The sequence below is a fragment of the Theropithecus gelada genome, chromosome 11 (genome assembly GCF_003255815.1).
Source record: "Theropithecus gelada isolate Dixy chromosome 11, Tgel_1.0, whole genome shotgun sequence".
Lineage (NCBI taxonomy): Eukaryota > Metazoa > Chordata > Mammalia > Primates > Cercopithecidae > Theropithecus > Theropithecus gelada.
Genome location: NC_037679.1, coordinates 47,347,863 through 47,360,024, shown reverse-complemented (window position 1 = coordinate 47,360,024; position 12,162 = coordinate 47,347,863). Strand labels below are relative to the sequence as shown.

Here is a 12,162-nt window from a genome sequence, read left to right as displayed (position 1 = left end):
AACCTTAACACTTAACCAGTTTGGGATGGGTCATTCATTATCTTTATTGTGGGGGCTTTAAGGGTGTATACATATGTCAAAATTTACCAATCTGTAAATTTTAAACATATGCAGTTTAAAAAATATGTTAATTATAGCTTAATAAAACTGTTAAAAAACAAAGTAAATAAAATACTTTCTGGAACATTTATGAACATTAAAATCCAAAGTTTAAAAAAAAGAATGCAGAAAACAAAGAACCAGAATTTCATACCTGGTGAATACTGGAAGTTGGGATTGAATAACCTGGACTCTAATTACAACAAGTAATAACGTACTGAACATCAAGACAATGAGTTTTACTAATGTCTGTAGCATAGAAAATGGAATGCTACCCTTTCCACGGAGAAACTGTCCAGCAGTAGTACATAATAATGGCAAAGTATACTGAAAAAGAAAATAAACGTTTTAAGCAACAAATAACAACATATCTCAATGTTTTCAATACTGTAGTACTTTCTAATTGCAAGATTAGATATAAGTATAATTATGAAATTAATGTGGAAGAATGTGTGAAGCTAATAATGAACAAAACTGAGCTCAACAGTCTTACCCAACAATGAATTATACTGTACAGTATTATTGCATACTTTTCCAAGCTGCCTAATGATTCCATTATTGAAATTTAAAATACAGTTCTTAAAACACTTAAAGTATCATAAAATGTTAAGTAATTTTCAGTAGATATGAGGATAAAACATGATTTCTAGTATTATTATTGGTAAACATTAATTTACGTGATGATACATTTAGAAAATAAAAGAAAATAAAATCTGATTCAATTAGGATAAAACATATCAATAAGTAAATTTATATATTTATAATTTGGCTTACCCCCTGGGCAATAAACACTTCATACACACAGCAAATTCCTACAACTGTTATTCCTTGTTCTTTACATAATGTTGCAACAGCCACTAAAAACACTGTCAATGCAATTGGAGTCCACACTGCAATTTGAGAACAGAAAAGATAAAAATTCAGAAAACAATTTTATAACACGAAAAAAAGATATTTTAAACTTTACTTGTGATTCCATATCCATATGAGTGCTATTTCCCATTAATTAGTAGGACATACTTTAAAATACACTTAAATTTTATAATTTTTGCTTTATACATTCAAAGCAAAATATCAACATGTATAATTTGAACTGAAATTTTTTACGGAGAGAAAAATTATTTAATCAAATACTAACTTTTAAAACAAACGCAGGGTGGTGAATATGGAAAAGAGAAATTTACAGGTTTGATAATTAATGAGGTATCAATCTGAAATGAAGACAAATTCCTGAAATTATGACAGATATCTTTATACTTCATTAAATTGATAAATTATTAAAAACTTAAAATTTAAAACTATTGGAAAAAGTAGGGTTCCATACTCTTTTTTTTTTTTTTTTAAGACTGGGTCTTGCTCTGTCACTCAAGCCGGAGTAAGTACAGTGGTGTGAACATAGCTCACTACAGCCTTGAATTCTGAACTTCAGGCAATCCATCTGCCTCAGCCTCCCAAATAGGACTACAGGCATGTGCCACCACATCTGGCTACTTTTTTTTTTTTTTTTCTTTTTTGTAGAGACAGAATTAATATTGCTTGCTATGCTGCTCAGGCTGGTCTCAAACTCTTGACCTCAATCCATCCTCCCACCATGCTGGGATTCCAGGCACGAGCCACCGTGTCTAGCCCATTCTTATAAAAACTAAAATGAAAGTGGTTAACAATAGGCACTTAAATACTATTCTTCAAAAAATTTGCAATAGACTCTATAAGTTACATTTAAATGAAAAATGTACTTCGTCGACTTTAAGTAACTGTCTACAATAAAGCAGTAATTTGACTAAAGAGTAATGAACTGTGAAAGTTCATTGTGATCTTGTGAGTTTGGGCAACTTTTCTGGGCTTCAGTTTTCTTATGAAAAACTATAACCTCTTATTCTTTTCTAGTTTAAAAAATATCTGGTAGTATGACTGTGTGATCTCAGTTTGCTTTTCTTTCTTTTTTTTTTTTTGAGACGGAGTTTTGCTCTTGTTGCCCAGGCTAGAGTGCAATGTCATGGTTTCAGCGCACCACAATCTCCACCTCCCAGGTTTCAGTGATTCTCCTGTCTTAGACTCCCGAGTAGCTGGGATTACAGGCATGTGCCACCATGCCTGACGAATTTTGTATTTTTTAGTAGAGACGGGGTTTCTCCATGTTGGTCAGGCTGGTCTCGAACTGTCAACCTCAGGTGATCTGTCCACCTCAGCCTCCCAAAGTTGCTGGGATTATAGGCGTGAGCCACTGTGCCCAGCCGTGACCTCAGTTTTAAGAATATTAACTAAAGTAAAAATTCAAATAATTGACTTAAATCTAAGTATAAACAAGAACAGAATTCATGAATTGAATACATTTTCTTTTGTCACTGGGCTTAATATAGAAATTCACCTATTTTTGAAATTGTTTTCAAAGTACTCTATAGACTAAAATTACTGAAAGAAAAAATAACCAAAGACAAGAAATAAACGAAAAAACCAAACCCACGAAACTGTTGCAGATACTAAGTATAATAATATTCTTTCTTTAAAAAAAATCTTGAATGGTATTACCTAGGTTTTCTTCTAGGGTTTTTATGGTATTAAGTCTAACATTTAAGTCTCTAATCCATCTTGAATTAATTTTTGTATAAGGAGTAAGGAAAGGATCCAGTTTCAGCTTTCTACTTATGGCTAGCCAATTATCCCAGCACCATTTATTAAATAGGGAATCCTTTCCCCATTTCTTGTTTTTTTTCAGGTTTATCAAAGATCAGATGGCTGTAGATGTGTGGTATTATTTCTGAGGACTCTGTTCTGTTCCATTGGTCTTTATCTCTGTTTTGGTACCAGTACCATGCTGTTTTGGTTACTGTAGCCTTGTAGTATAGTTTGAAGTCAGGTAGCGTGATGCCTCCAGCTTTGTTCTTTTGACTTAGGATTGTCTTGGAGATGCGGGCTCTTTTTTGGTTCCATATGAACTTTAAAGCAGTTTTTTTCCAATTCTGTGAAGAAACTCATTGGTAGCTTGATGGGATGGCATTGAATCTATAAATTACCTTGGGCAGTATGGCCATTTTCACGATATTGATTCTTCCTATCCATGAGCATGGTATGTTCTTCCATTTGTTTATGTCTTGTTTTATTTCACTGGGCAGTGGTTTGTAGTTCTCCTTGAAGAGGTCCTTTACATCCCTTGTAAGTTGGATTCCTAGGTATTTTATTCTCTTTGAAGCAACTGTGAATGGAAGTTCATTCATGATTTGGCTCTCTGTTTGTCTGTTACTGGTGTATAAGAATGCTTGTGATTTTTGCACATTAATTTTGTATCCTGAGACTTTGCTCAAGTTTCTTATCAGCTTAAGAGATTTTGGGCTGGGACAATGGGGTTTTCTAAATATACAATCATGTCATCTGCAAGGAGGGACAATTTGACTTCTTCTTTTCCTAACTGAATACCCTTGATTTCTTTCTCTTGCCTGATTGCCCTAGCCAGAACTTCCAACACTATGTTGAATAGGAGTGGTGAGAGAGGGCATCTCTGTCTTGCGCCAGTTTTCAAAGGGAATTTTTCCATTCAGGACATAGGCATGGGCAAGGACTTCATGTCTAACACACCAAAAGCAACAGCAACAAAAGCCAAAATTGACAAATGGGATCTAATTAAACTAAAGAGCTTCTGCACAGCAAAAGAAACTACCAGCAGAGTGAACAGGCAACCTACAGAATGGGAGAAAATTTTTGCAATCTACTCATCTGACAAAGGGCTAATATCCAGAATCTACAAAGAACTCAAACAAATTTACAAGAAAAAAATCAAACAACCCCATCAAAAAGTGGGCAAAGGATATGAACAGACATTTCTCAAAAGAGGACATTCATACAGCCAACAGACACATGAAAAAATGCTCATCATCACTGGCCATCAGAGAAATGCAAATCAAAACCACAATGAGATACCATCTCACACCAGTTAGAATGGCAATCATTAAAAAGTCAGGAAACAACAGGTGCTGGAGAGGATGTGGAGAAATAGGAACACTTTTACACTGTTGGTGGGATTGTAAACTAGTTCAACCATTATGGAAAACAGTATGGCGATTCCTCAAGGATCTAGAACTAGAAGTACCATATGACCTAGCCATCCCATTACTGGGTATATACCCAAAGGATTATAAATCATGCTGCTATAAAAACACATGCACATGTATGTTTATTGCGGCACTATTCACAATAGCAAAGACTTGGAATCAACCCAAATGTCCATCAGTGACAGACTGGATTAAGAAAATGTGGCACATATACACCATGGAATACTATGCAGCCATAAAAATGGATGAGTTTGTGTGCTTTGTAGGGACATGGATGCAGCTGGAAACCATCATTCTCAGCAAACTATCGCAAGAACAGAAAACCAAACACCGCATGTTCTCACTCATAGGTGGGAACTGAACAATGAGATCACTTGGACTCGGGAAGGGGAACATCACACACCGGGGCCTATCACGGGGAGTGGGGAGTGGGGAGGGATTGCACTGGGAGTTATACCTGATGTAAATGACAAGTTGATGGGTGCTGACGAGTTGATGGGTGCAGCACACCAACATGGCACAAGTATACATATGTAACAAACCCGCACGTTATGCACATGTACCCTAGAACTTAAAGTATAATTAAAAAAAAAAAATCTTATAATCTTATTAGGCCAAAACCACCAATACTAATATACTAGATTATATTATATTACAATGCTAAATTCAACAAGAAATTCATAGAGGAAGAAATCAGAAGATGGTTATTGACAAAACAGGCTGGACCTAATGTTGGCCCTTGAAGGATATACAGGACATGGAAAAACTGGGAAAGGTGGATGCATAAATAAAGAAATAGGGGTGAGAGTAAGCTAGGCGAATGAAGGATATAGAAAATAGTATGAATGGATGCGTATGTCTACATAAAAACTCGTAGGAAATAACAGCATTGAAAGCAGATATTTTAAACAGTTTAAACAGCCAGTTTGGCATATATTTCACTGAATCTTAAAGTCACTCTATGGAGTAAGAACACGGATGTAATCATACCCATTTTTAAGATGAGGAAAGAATTGTAGAGGTATTTTTTAAAAAAGTAACAAAGAATAAGGAGACCAAGACTTCATGGTTCTTCTGATTTTAAATTCAGAGCTTCTCAGTAATTTGTATTTCTACTCCAAGGAAGAAAAAGCAAACAGTTACCTTTTATAACCTTGAATTCAATCTCACCAACTAAGAGTAATAAATGCAAATGCCTTACTGAAACCAATCACTTCAGTTATTCAGCCTCTAGTGAGTATATGACTATATAAACACTTTTACAATCAGATCACCGTGGTTAAAAGTTACTACATGTGATTTTGTCCAAAACAAGTACATCTGGTAAATAAGTTAAGGACACTTAAATCCATTCCCATTTCAAAATACAGGCTTCTAAACTAACTCTACATATGTAAAAGAAACACATCTTCATCCATCACTCATTCAAACAGTTATTTTAACTATCTACTACATTTCAAGGGTATAGGGAAGTGAGACAAGTATGATATACTCTGTCAAATGGTGACTAAGTGTAAGTGTTAAGAAGAAAAGAAGAGAATGAAGGGAAATAAAAATAGCACCACTGGGAAAGATGAGTAGTGATATTGATGACATTTAAGTGGATATTTAAGCAGAAACCTAAAGTAATAAAAAATCAAGTATGAAGGCCCTGAAATTGGATGACCATATTTACAAAAGGGGTATGGGACATGAATAATATAGAAGTAAAAATGAATATAAATAATTACAACTTGAAAACCTTTGCACAGGCCAGTGTATACTAGATACAACAGGGAATACAAAGATGATGAGGAAACTGTGGCTTCAAAGGTAAAATTACTAAGAGTACAAAGTATCACAGTGGTCAAGAGGATAAAGAGAGATCCAAGGTAGATTTCAGTATTTTTTCAATTAGAATTTAAAATATATTACATTCATTCACTTGCTTATTTCTTCAATATACTCATACTAATTACCTACTGTAAACTAGGAATCATTCTAGGAAATGAAGATCAAAAAGTGGAGAAAAAGTTACCTACCCTAATGAAGGTCACACTCTACTGTAAGAAAGCAATAAACAAAAGAAAAATGTAAACTACGTATTTTCAGGTTAGAAATTAGTATTTTCAGAAATGCAAGTTAAAGGTATAGAAAACAACATTACCCTGTTTTTGTTTTGGTCAAATGGTGAACTAGATTGATCTGTGGTCCCTTCCCCAAAAATCAACCCTAGAAAAAGATAAGTAAGAGGGAAAAATACTTTCTAAGACACATTTTTTTTTTTTTTATAAAAACAAAAACAAAAACCTCCTTGGCATTTCAAGGTTACTTTAAGCATGCGTGGTTCTGTGAGTGTTATGAGGGATTACATTTAAGGTAGAAGATAAGAGTAAGAATTTTTTTTTTTTTTTTAACTTTTGTTCTATCCTCTCCTGGCTGCTTTGAGTAGATCACTATCTGCTCCATTACTGCAGAAATCCACAGCTACAATGGCTAGTGGGTGTTCCAGAGGTAAAAGCAGAGCACTTCAGAAGTCTTGATGGGGTAAGAGGTAGACATTTTTTAAAAGGTACAAACCAACCAATCACTCCTAGGCAGTAACTTCCACAGAGCTACCATTTAAATGCAGAGGGATGGTACACTGGCCCCTTAATGCTGATTCTCTTAAAGAAAACAGAAAGCGTGCCTAGTAGTACTGGTAGGAAAAACAGTGATCCACAGTAGTTCTGCGGAACCTGGAACTTTACATCCTGGTTTATAATTCCTTTCATCCCTTCAGACTCACAGGTTGAACAAAGAGTGGCCCTGGCCTTTCCTTTAACAGGCACAGTGGTTTATAACTTTAGAATAACACGTGGCTTGAGCTCACAAGCCAAAATAACTAAATATCTAAAGGATACAACAATCAAAACAGAGAGAACAAACATAATAACATATACTACTGAATCAGAGTTACTTAAAAGAGACAAACCAAGAATTTCAAATAATTCTTTTTTCTGAGATGAATTCTCCCTCTGCCGCCCAAGCTGGAGTGCAGTGGTGCGATCTCTTTTTGAGACGGAGTCTCCCTCTGTCGCCCAGGCTGGAGTGCGGTGGCGTGTTCTTGGCTCACTGCTACCTCTGCCTCCTAGGTTCAAGTGATTCTCCTGCCTCATTCTCCCAACTAGCTGGGACTACAGGCACCCGCTACTATGCCCGGCTAATTTTTGTATTGTTAGTAGATGGGATTTTACCATATTGGTCGGGCTGGTCTTGAACTCCTGACAATGTGATCCACCCGCCTCAGCCTCCTAAAGTGCTGGGATTACAGGTGTGAACCGCTGCACTCAGCCCAAGTAAGTAATTCTTAAGGAAATAAGGCAAGATATTAGAATTGTGAAGAATAAGAAATCAATAAAAAGCACCAAGCACAAGTATTTGGAACAGAAGATATAATATGGTGAAAAGCTATTTCAGTTAGAACAAGGAAGGCTTTTCTAAGACAGAATACTTAAGCTGAGGCCTGATAATAAAGAGTAGTATATAAATGAGACTACTACATAAAGATCTAAGGGAAGAAAATTCAATAATGGGAAATGCAGGTATAAAGGTGGGTGCTCTGCTTGTTTGAGAACAGCAAGAAGGTCTATCTAGCTAGAGTGAAGACAGCTAGGGCAAGAACGGCAGAAGATATGATAAGACAGGTAATCGAGAGCCTAATTATAATCCAGTAGGCCACAGTATTTTCTAGCTTTACCATTCAGGTTTTGGTGAGGATGGTACTTAAAGAGGATATTGGTTTGCAATTCCATATTAGTTACTAAAGTACCTCTTACTACATGATGGACTGCACAGGTAGGGGACTATTATTATCCACATTTAACAGATAAAGAAATGTAAGCACAGAGAGGTTAATTTGCCTGATGTATTACAGTGAATGGAGCAAGTAAATAAACAGTAGAGCTAAAATTTGAAACCAGACTCTTTAGTCCATGCTTTTAACTATTATGCTATGTGGCCATTCAAACTGTTTTAAGAAGGCATTATGCAGAGCAGCAAAGGCAACCCTACTTATATTACAAATCCAGAACACTCTAAGTTGTTTGGGTAAATCATGTGTTTCTTGAACCTCAGTTTCCACACATAAAACGAGGCTTCTTGTCATGAGTACCTTGGAACTACAGTGAGAAAATCCACCCCCTCTCCAAGAACTTAAAGGTTTGCGCCCACTGTGCCCATACTCTAAAAAAATCATTTTTATTGCCTGGAACTTGTTTTCTGATAATGCCAGGCATCATTAAGAGTAATGAGCTAATGTATACGAAGCACTTTCCATGGTAGGTCACAAGGTAGGAGCTCAGTAAATAGCTATGATCAACACACAATAAAAGTTATATTCTAGGAGGCTTTTAACCTTGCCTAAACGATATCACAGTCTACCAGGTGTTATTTATCCAAAGACAATTGAAATACTGGTATCTATATCATTTATAGATAACAGAAGATGGAACCAGGACTAACTCTAAAACTCCTCTACTCTAAGGTTATTTGGTTTTTAAAATTAGATCATATAAAATCTATTAACTCATGATAAAAATATAAATTATACACAAACTTCCTAAATACTAGCAATGTTACATATTTCATATTTTCACATACGCTGAAGTAAAACAATATATAAAGATAAATCCCAAATGTGGTATATAATGTATTATAAGAAGCACTAGGAGTAAATAAAAATTCCTTAATCAAGTTTTAGCACTATTAAAAAAAATCAAATGTTAGACACGTACCTATGGAATTGTCTGGTCCTTTTGATCTGGTATATGATAAAAAAGCTGCTAGAAAAAAGATAGATGACAAAAGTTCTGCTCTTCCAACAACTCCCGTTACCTAGAAAAGAAAAACGAAGGGGGTCCATATTAATAAAGAATATCTTGAAAAATTACTATATATAATAGTAAAAATACTTTAATTTCCATAACTTTTCAAGTGCACATTTGTTTCTTAAACATTCTTTTGGTGCCCTCAGGTGGTGAATTTGTGAATCTTACATAAATAGAAATTTATTAGTGACTCTTAACAGTTTATAATTTTTGTAACTTATTTTGAAATAATAAGACTTACAGGAAGTTTCAAAACTAGTACAGAGAGATCCTGTGTACTCTTTATCCAGCTTTCTTCAATGGTAACCATTTAAATATGGTAGAATATCTAGAACTTAAGTACTTCTTACATATTTTCTTAAAATACGAAGTTCTTAATATACAAAGGCATCATAAATCCAAAAAGTTATACCTCATAAATCTGAAAACTAAAGTTTAAAAAGACAATAAACTTTAAAAAGTCCTTAGAAATTCTTTATTTAAAAAAGTGAGCAAAGAACTGTATTCATGTATATATTTCTAAATAGATTTTATATTCTTGAATGAAAAAAGTTTATGTTTCAAAAATTTTAAATTTAAAAATTTTACACAGTAAGAAGTTAGACTTTGTGTACTAGAAAGTTAAGAATTAACTGTACGAATTTAACAGTCTTCAAATATTTGGATTAAAGTCAGGGTTAATTTTTTTTTCTTAAAAATATATACCATTATAATCACTGTGCAGGATTTGTAAAAAAGAAAAAAGAAAACAAATCAATTCATAGTTTTACTTACTGCTTCTGTGTGTATTGGGTGCACTGCAAAAAGTAAAGAAGCAATCACACTACTCTTGTTGTCCAGAAAAAGTCTGCATACTTTGAGAAATATCACACTAACCACAGCATGAAAAATCATATTCAGGAGATGATATGACATTGGTTTTAGTTCACTTAACAAATAATTTAAGCGAAATGTCAATACTGTTAAGGGACGGTAAGACTTGTGGCTTCTCTCCTAAAAGGAAAAAACAATCAGTGATTATTAAAGTACCTTGGTCCAACAGGGTACAAAAGTTCATCATTGCATTTACCATTAAAGATATCAATATCTACATTTTACTGAGAAATAACAATAAAATATGAAATGTCCTAAGAGTAACACAAACATAAAATAGAATTTTATAATCTGTGTTTTTCTATTTCCTTAGTCCACAAACAAGGTTAATTTCCTCCTTGATTTACAGTGGTCAGAGAACTAACAGTAAAAGGACATTTGACTATTAATCCTCTTCAATATAACAGTTTTTTAAAAAAGTAAGACAATGCCGGCATTGGTTAAGTTAAGCACAGGATTCTCTCCAAAGCCTGCCTCCATATCTATTAGCAATACAAAAGTTGATATAACTACTGGCTAGATCTTCAAAAGGAAATGTAAGAACAGAATGCTTACCAGTTCAATTAAAATAGTGATGACTCAAAAAGGTACTGTCTAGTTGTTTTATGAAAAAAATCTCCATAATGTATAAATCTGAATATATTAAACTAGAAATTCCCAAATTACAGAGTAATACAAGAGTAAAAACTTTCTTAGAATATGAAAATAGACATCTTTCTTGTAGTATTCTCCTTTGGCAATAAATAAAATTTCATGTGAAGTACTGACTTTCTTTTTAAATTATAAGTTACATTTAATCAGAAATACTTCTTTCCCTAACACAAAACCAAACCAGATTTAAGAATAAAACACACAGTTCAAATATATATAAAATATTAATCATGCTATTTTTTTTGTAGTTTTATACAAAGGGCATTGGCATAGTTTGGATGTCTGTCCCCTCCAAATCTCATGCTGAAATGTGAGGAGGTTGAAATGTTGAAGGTTGGGCCTGGTGGGAGATGTCTGGGTCATTGGGGGTGGGTCCTTAATGAATGGTTTGGTGTCTTCCCCACTGTAATGAGTTCATGTGAGAGCTGGTTGCTTAAAAGAGCCTGGAACCTCCTCCTCTCTCTCTTGCTCCCTCTCTCACCATGTGATACACCTGCTTCCCCTTCACCTTCTACAGGGAATAAAACTTTCAAGGCCTCACTAGAAGCCAAGAAGATGCTGTTGCCATGCTTGCCATAGTGTGCAGATCCATGTGCCAAATAAACATCTTTCCTTAAAAATTACCAGGTATTCCTTTATAGTAATGCAAAACAGACTAATATAGGCATCCATATTCAGCTTCTTTGCTCTTCTACTTCCTATCGTATTTTGCTGTAACTTTCTGGCACACAAGTAGACTTAAGCCTGTTCATCCTTACTAGGGAACATTAGGAAACACAAAGAATAAATCACATTTTGAAATTAGGAACATTTTAGTATCTCTGTACTGACTATATACTCCATGATGTACTATCTACTTAAAACGTTCTTTCCTGCTTGACTAATTCCTTTACATCCTTCAAATTTCATCTCAAGCATATAAAGCTATTTTTAAGGCACTGTATTGAACTGACATGATTTGTACCAGAAAGTAGAAAAGGACTCTAGAAACCCTTTGAGTACCTGAAATGTCACTGTGGCTACAAAGGAACATATATTCCAGATGAAAGGATGAACTCAGAAAGTAGAAGGGAATATGTATTTTGAATTGCAGTATACACAATTGTTCAGTTAGGTCTATTAGACATATATATACTATAGGTGATGACCAACTAACAGACCAATTATTAACATAACCAATTATTCACATAACTCATTACAGATCTATTTCAGATTCCACTGTGACAAATCATCAGTCCATTAGGTATCAAGTTTACTTTGTGAAAACACCTAGGGCCATGATGGAAAAAACAATTCAAATCATTATTACTTTCGGGTATACTTTAATACTTTAATACTTTAGTAATTTTTTCTTTAAAAAAATTACTCATGATATTAGTTGGCAACAAAAATATACAACAGTATAATGAACGAATAAGCTAACAGTTCCCTGTTAATGTGAATCTCAATAGAGGGATGGCAAAATCATAACGAGATAAAATATTTGCAGAAGTTACCTTAGCACAAGCTACTTTATAGGCCAAATGCCAGAGGAAGGTGGCTCATTACAGTCCCCTGGCTCTCAGCCACGGCTATACCAAAGAATCAACTGGATGACTTAAACAAAAAGCCCCACCCTCCCCTGCACATAAAACAACAACTAAACA

General features: G+C 34.5%; 1 protein-coding gene across 1 annotated transcript in view; it reads right to left on the bottom strand.

Annotated features, from left to right (window-relative positions):
* The window catches only part of TMTC3 (transmembrane and tetratricopeptide repeat containing 3), a 57,557-nt gene that overhangs the window by 36,877 nt on the left and 8,518 nt on the right, over positions 1-12,162 (bottom strand). The window contains exons 3-6 of the mRNA XM_025403539.1: positions 9,767-9,985; positions 8,900-8,999; positions 874-989; positions 254-426 (exon numbers count right to left, since the gene is read on the bottom strand). Of these exons, the coding sequence (XP_025259324.1) occupies positions 254-426; positions 874-989; positions 8,900-8,999; positions 9,767-9,985 (608 nt within the window). The remainder of the gene's footprint in view (positions 1-253; positions 427-873; positions 990-8,899; positions 9,000-9,766; positions 9,986-12,162) is intronic.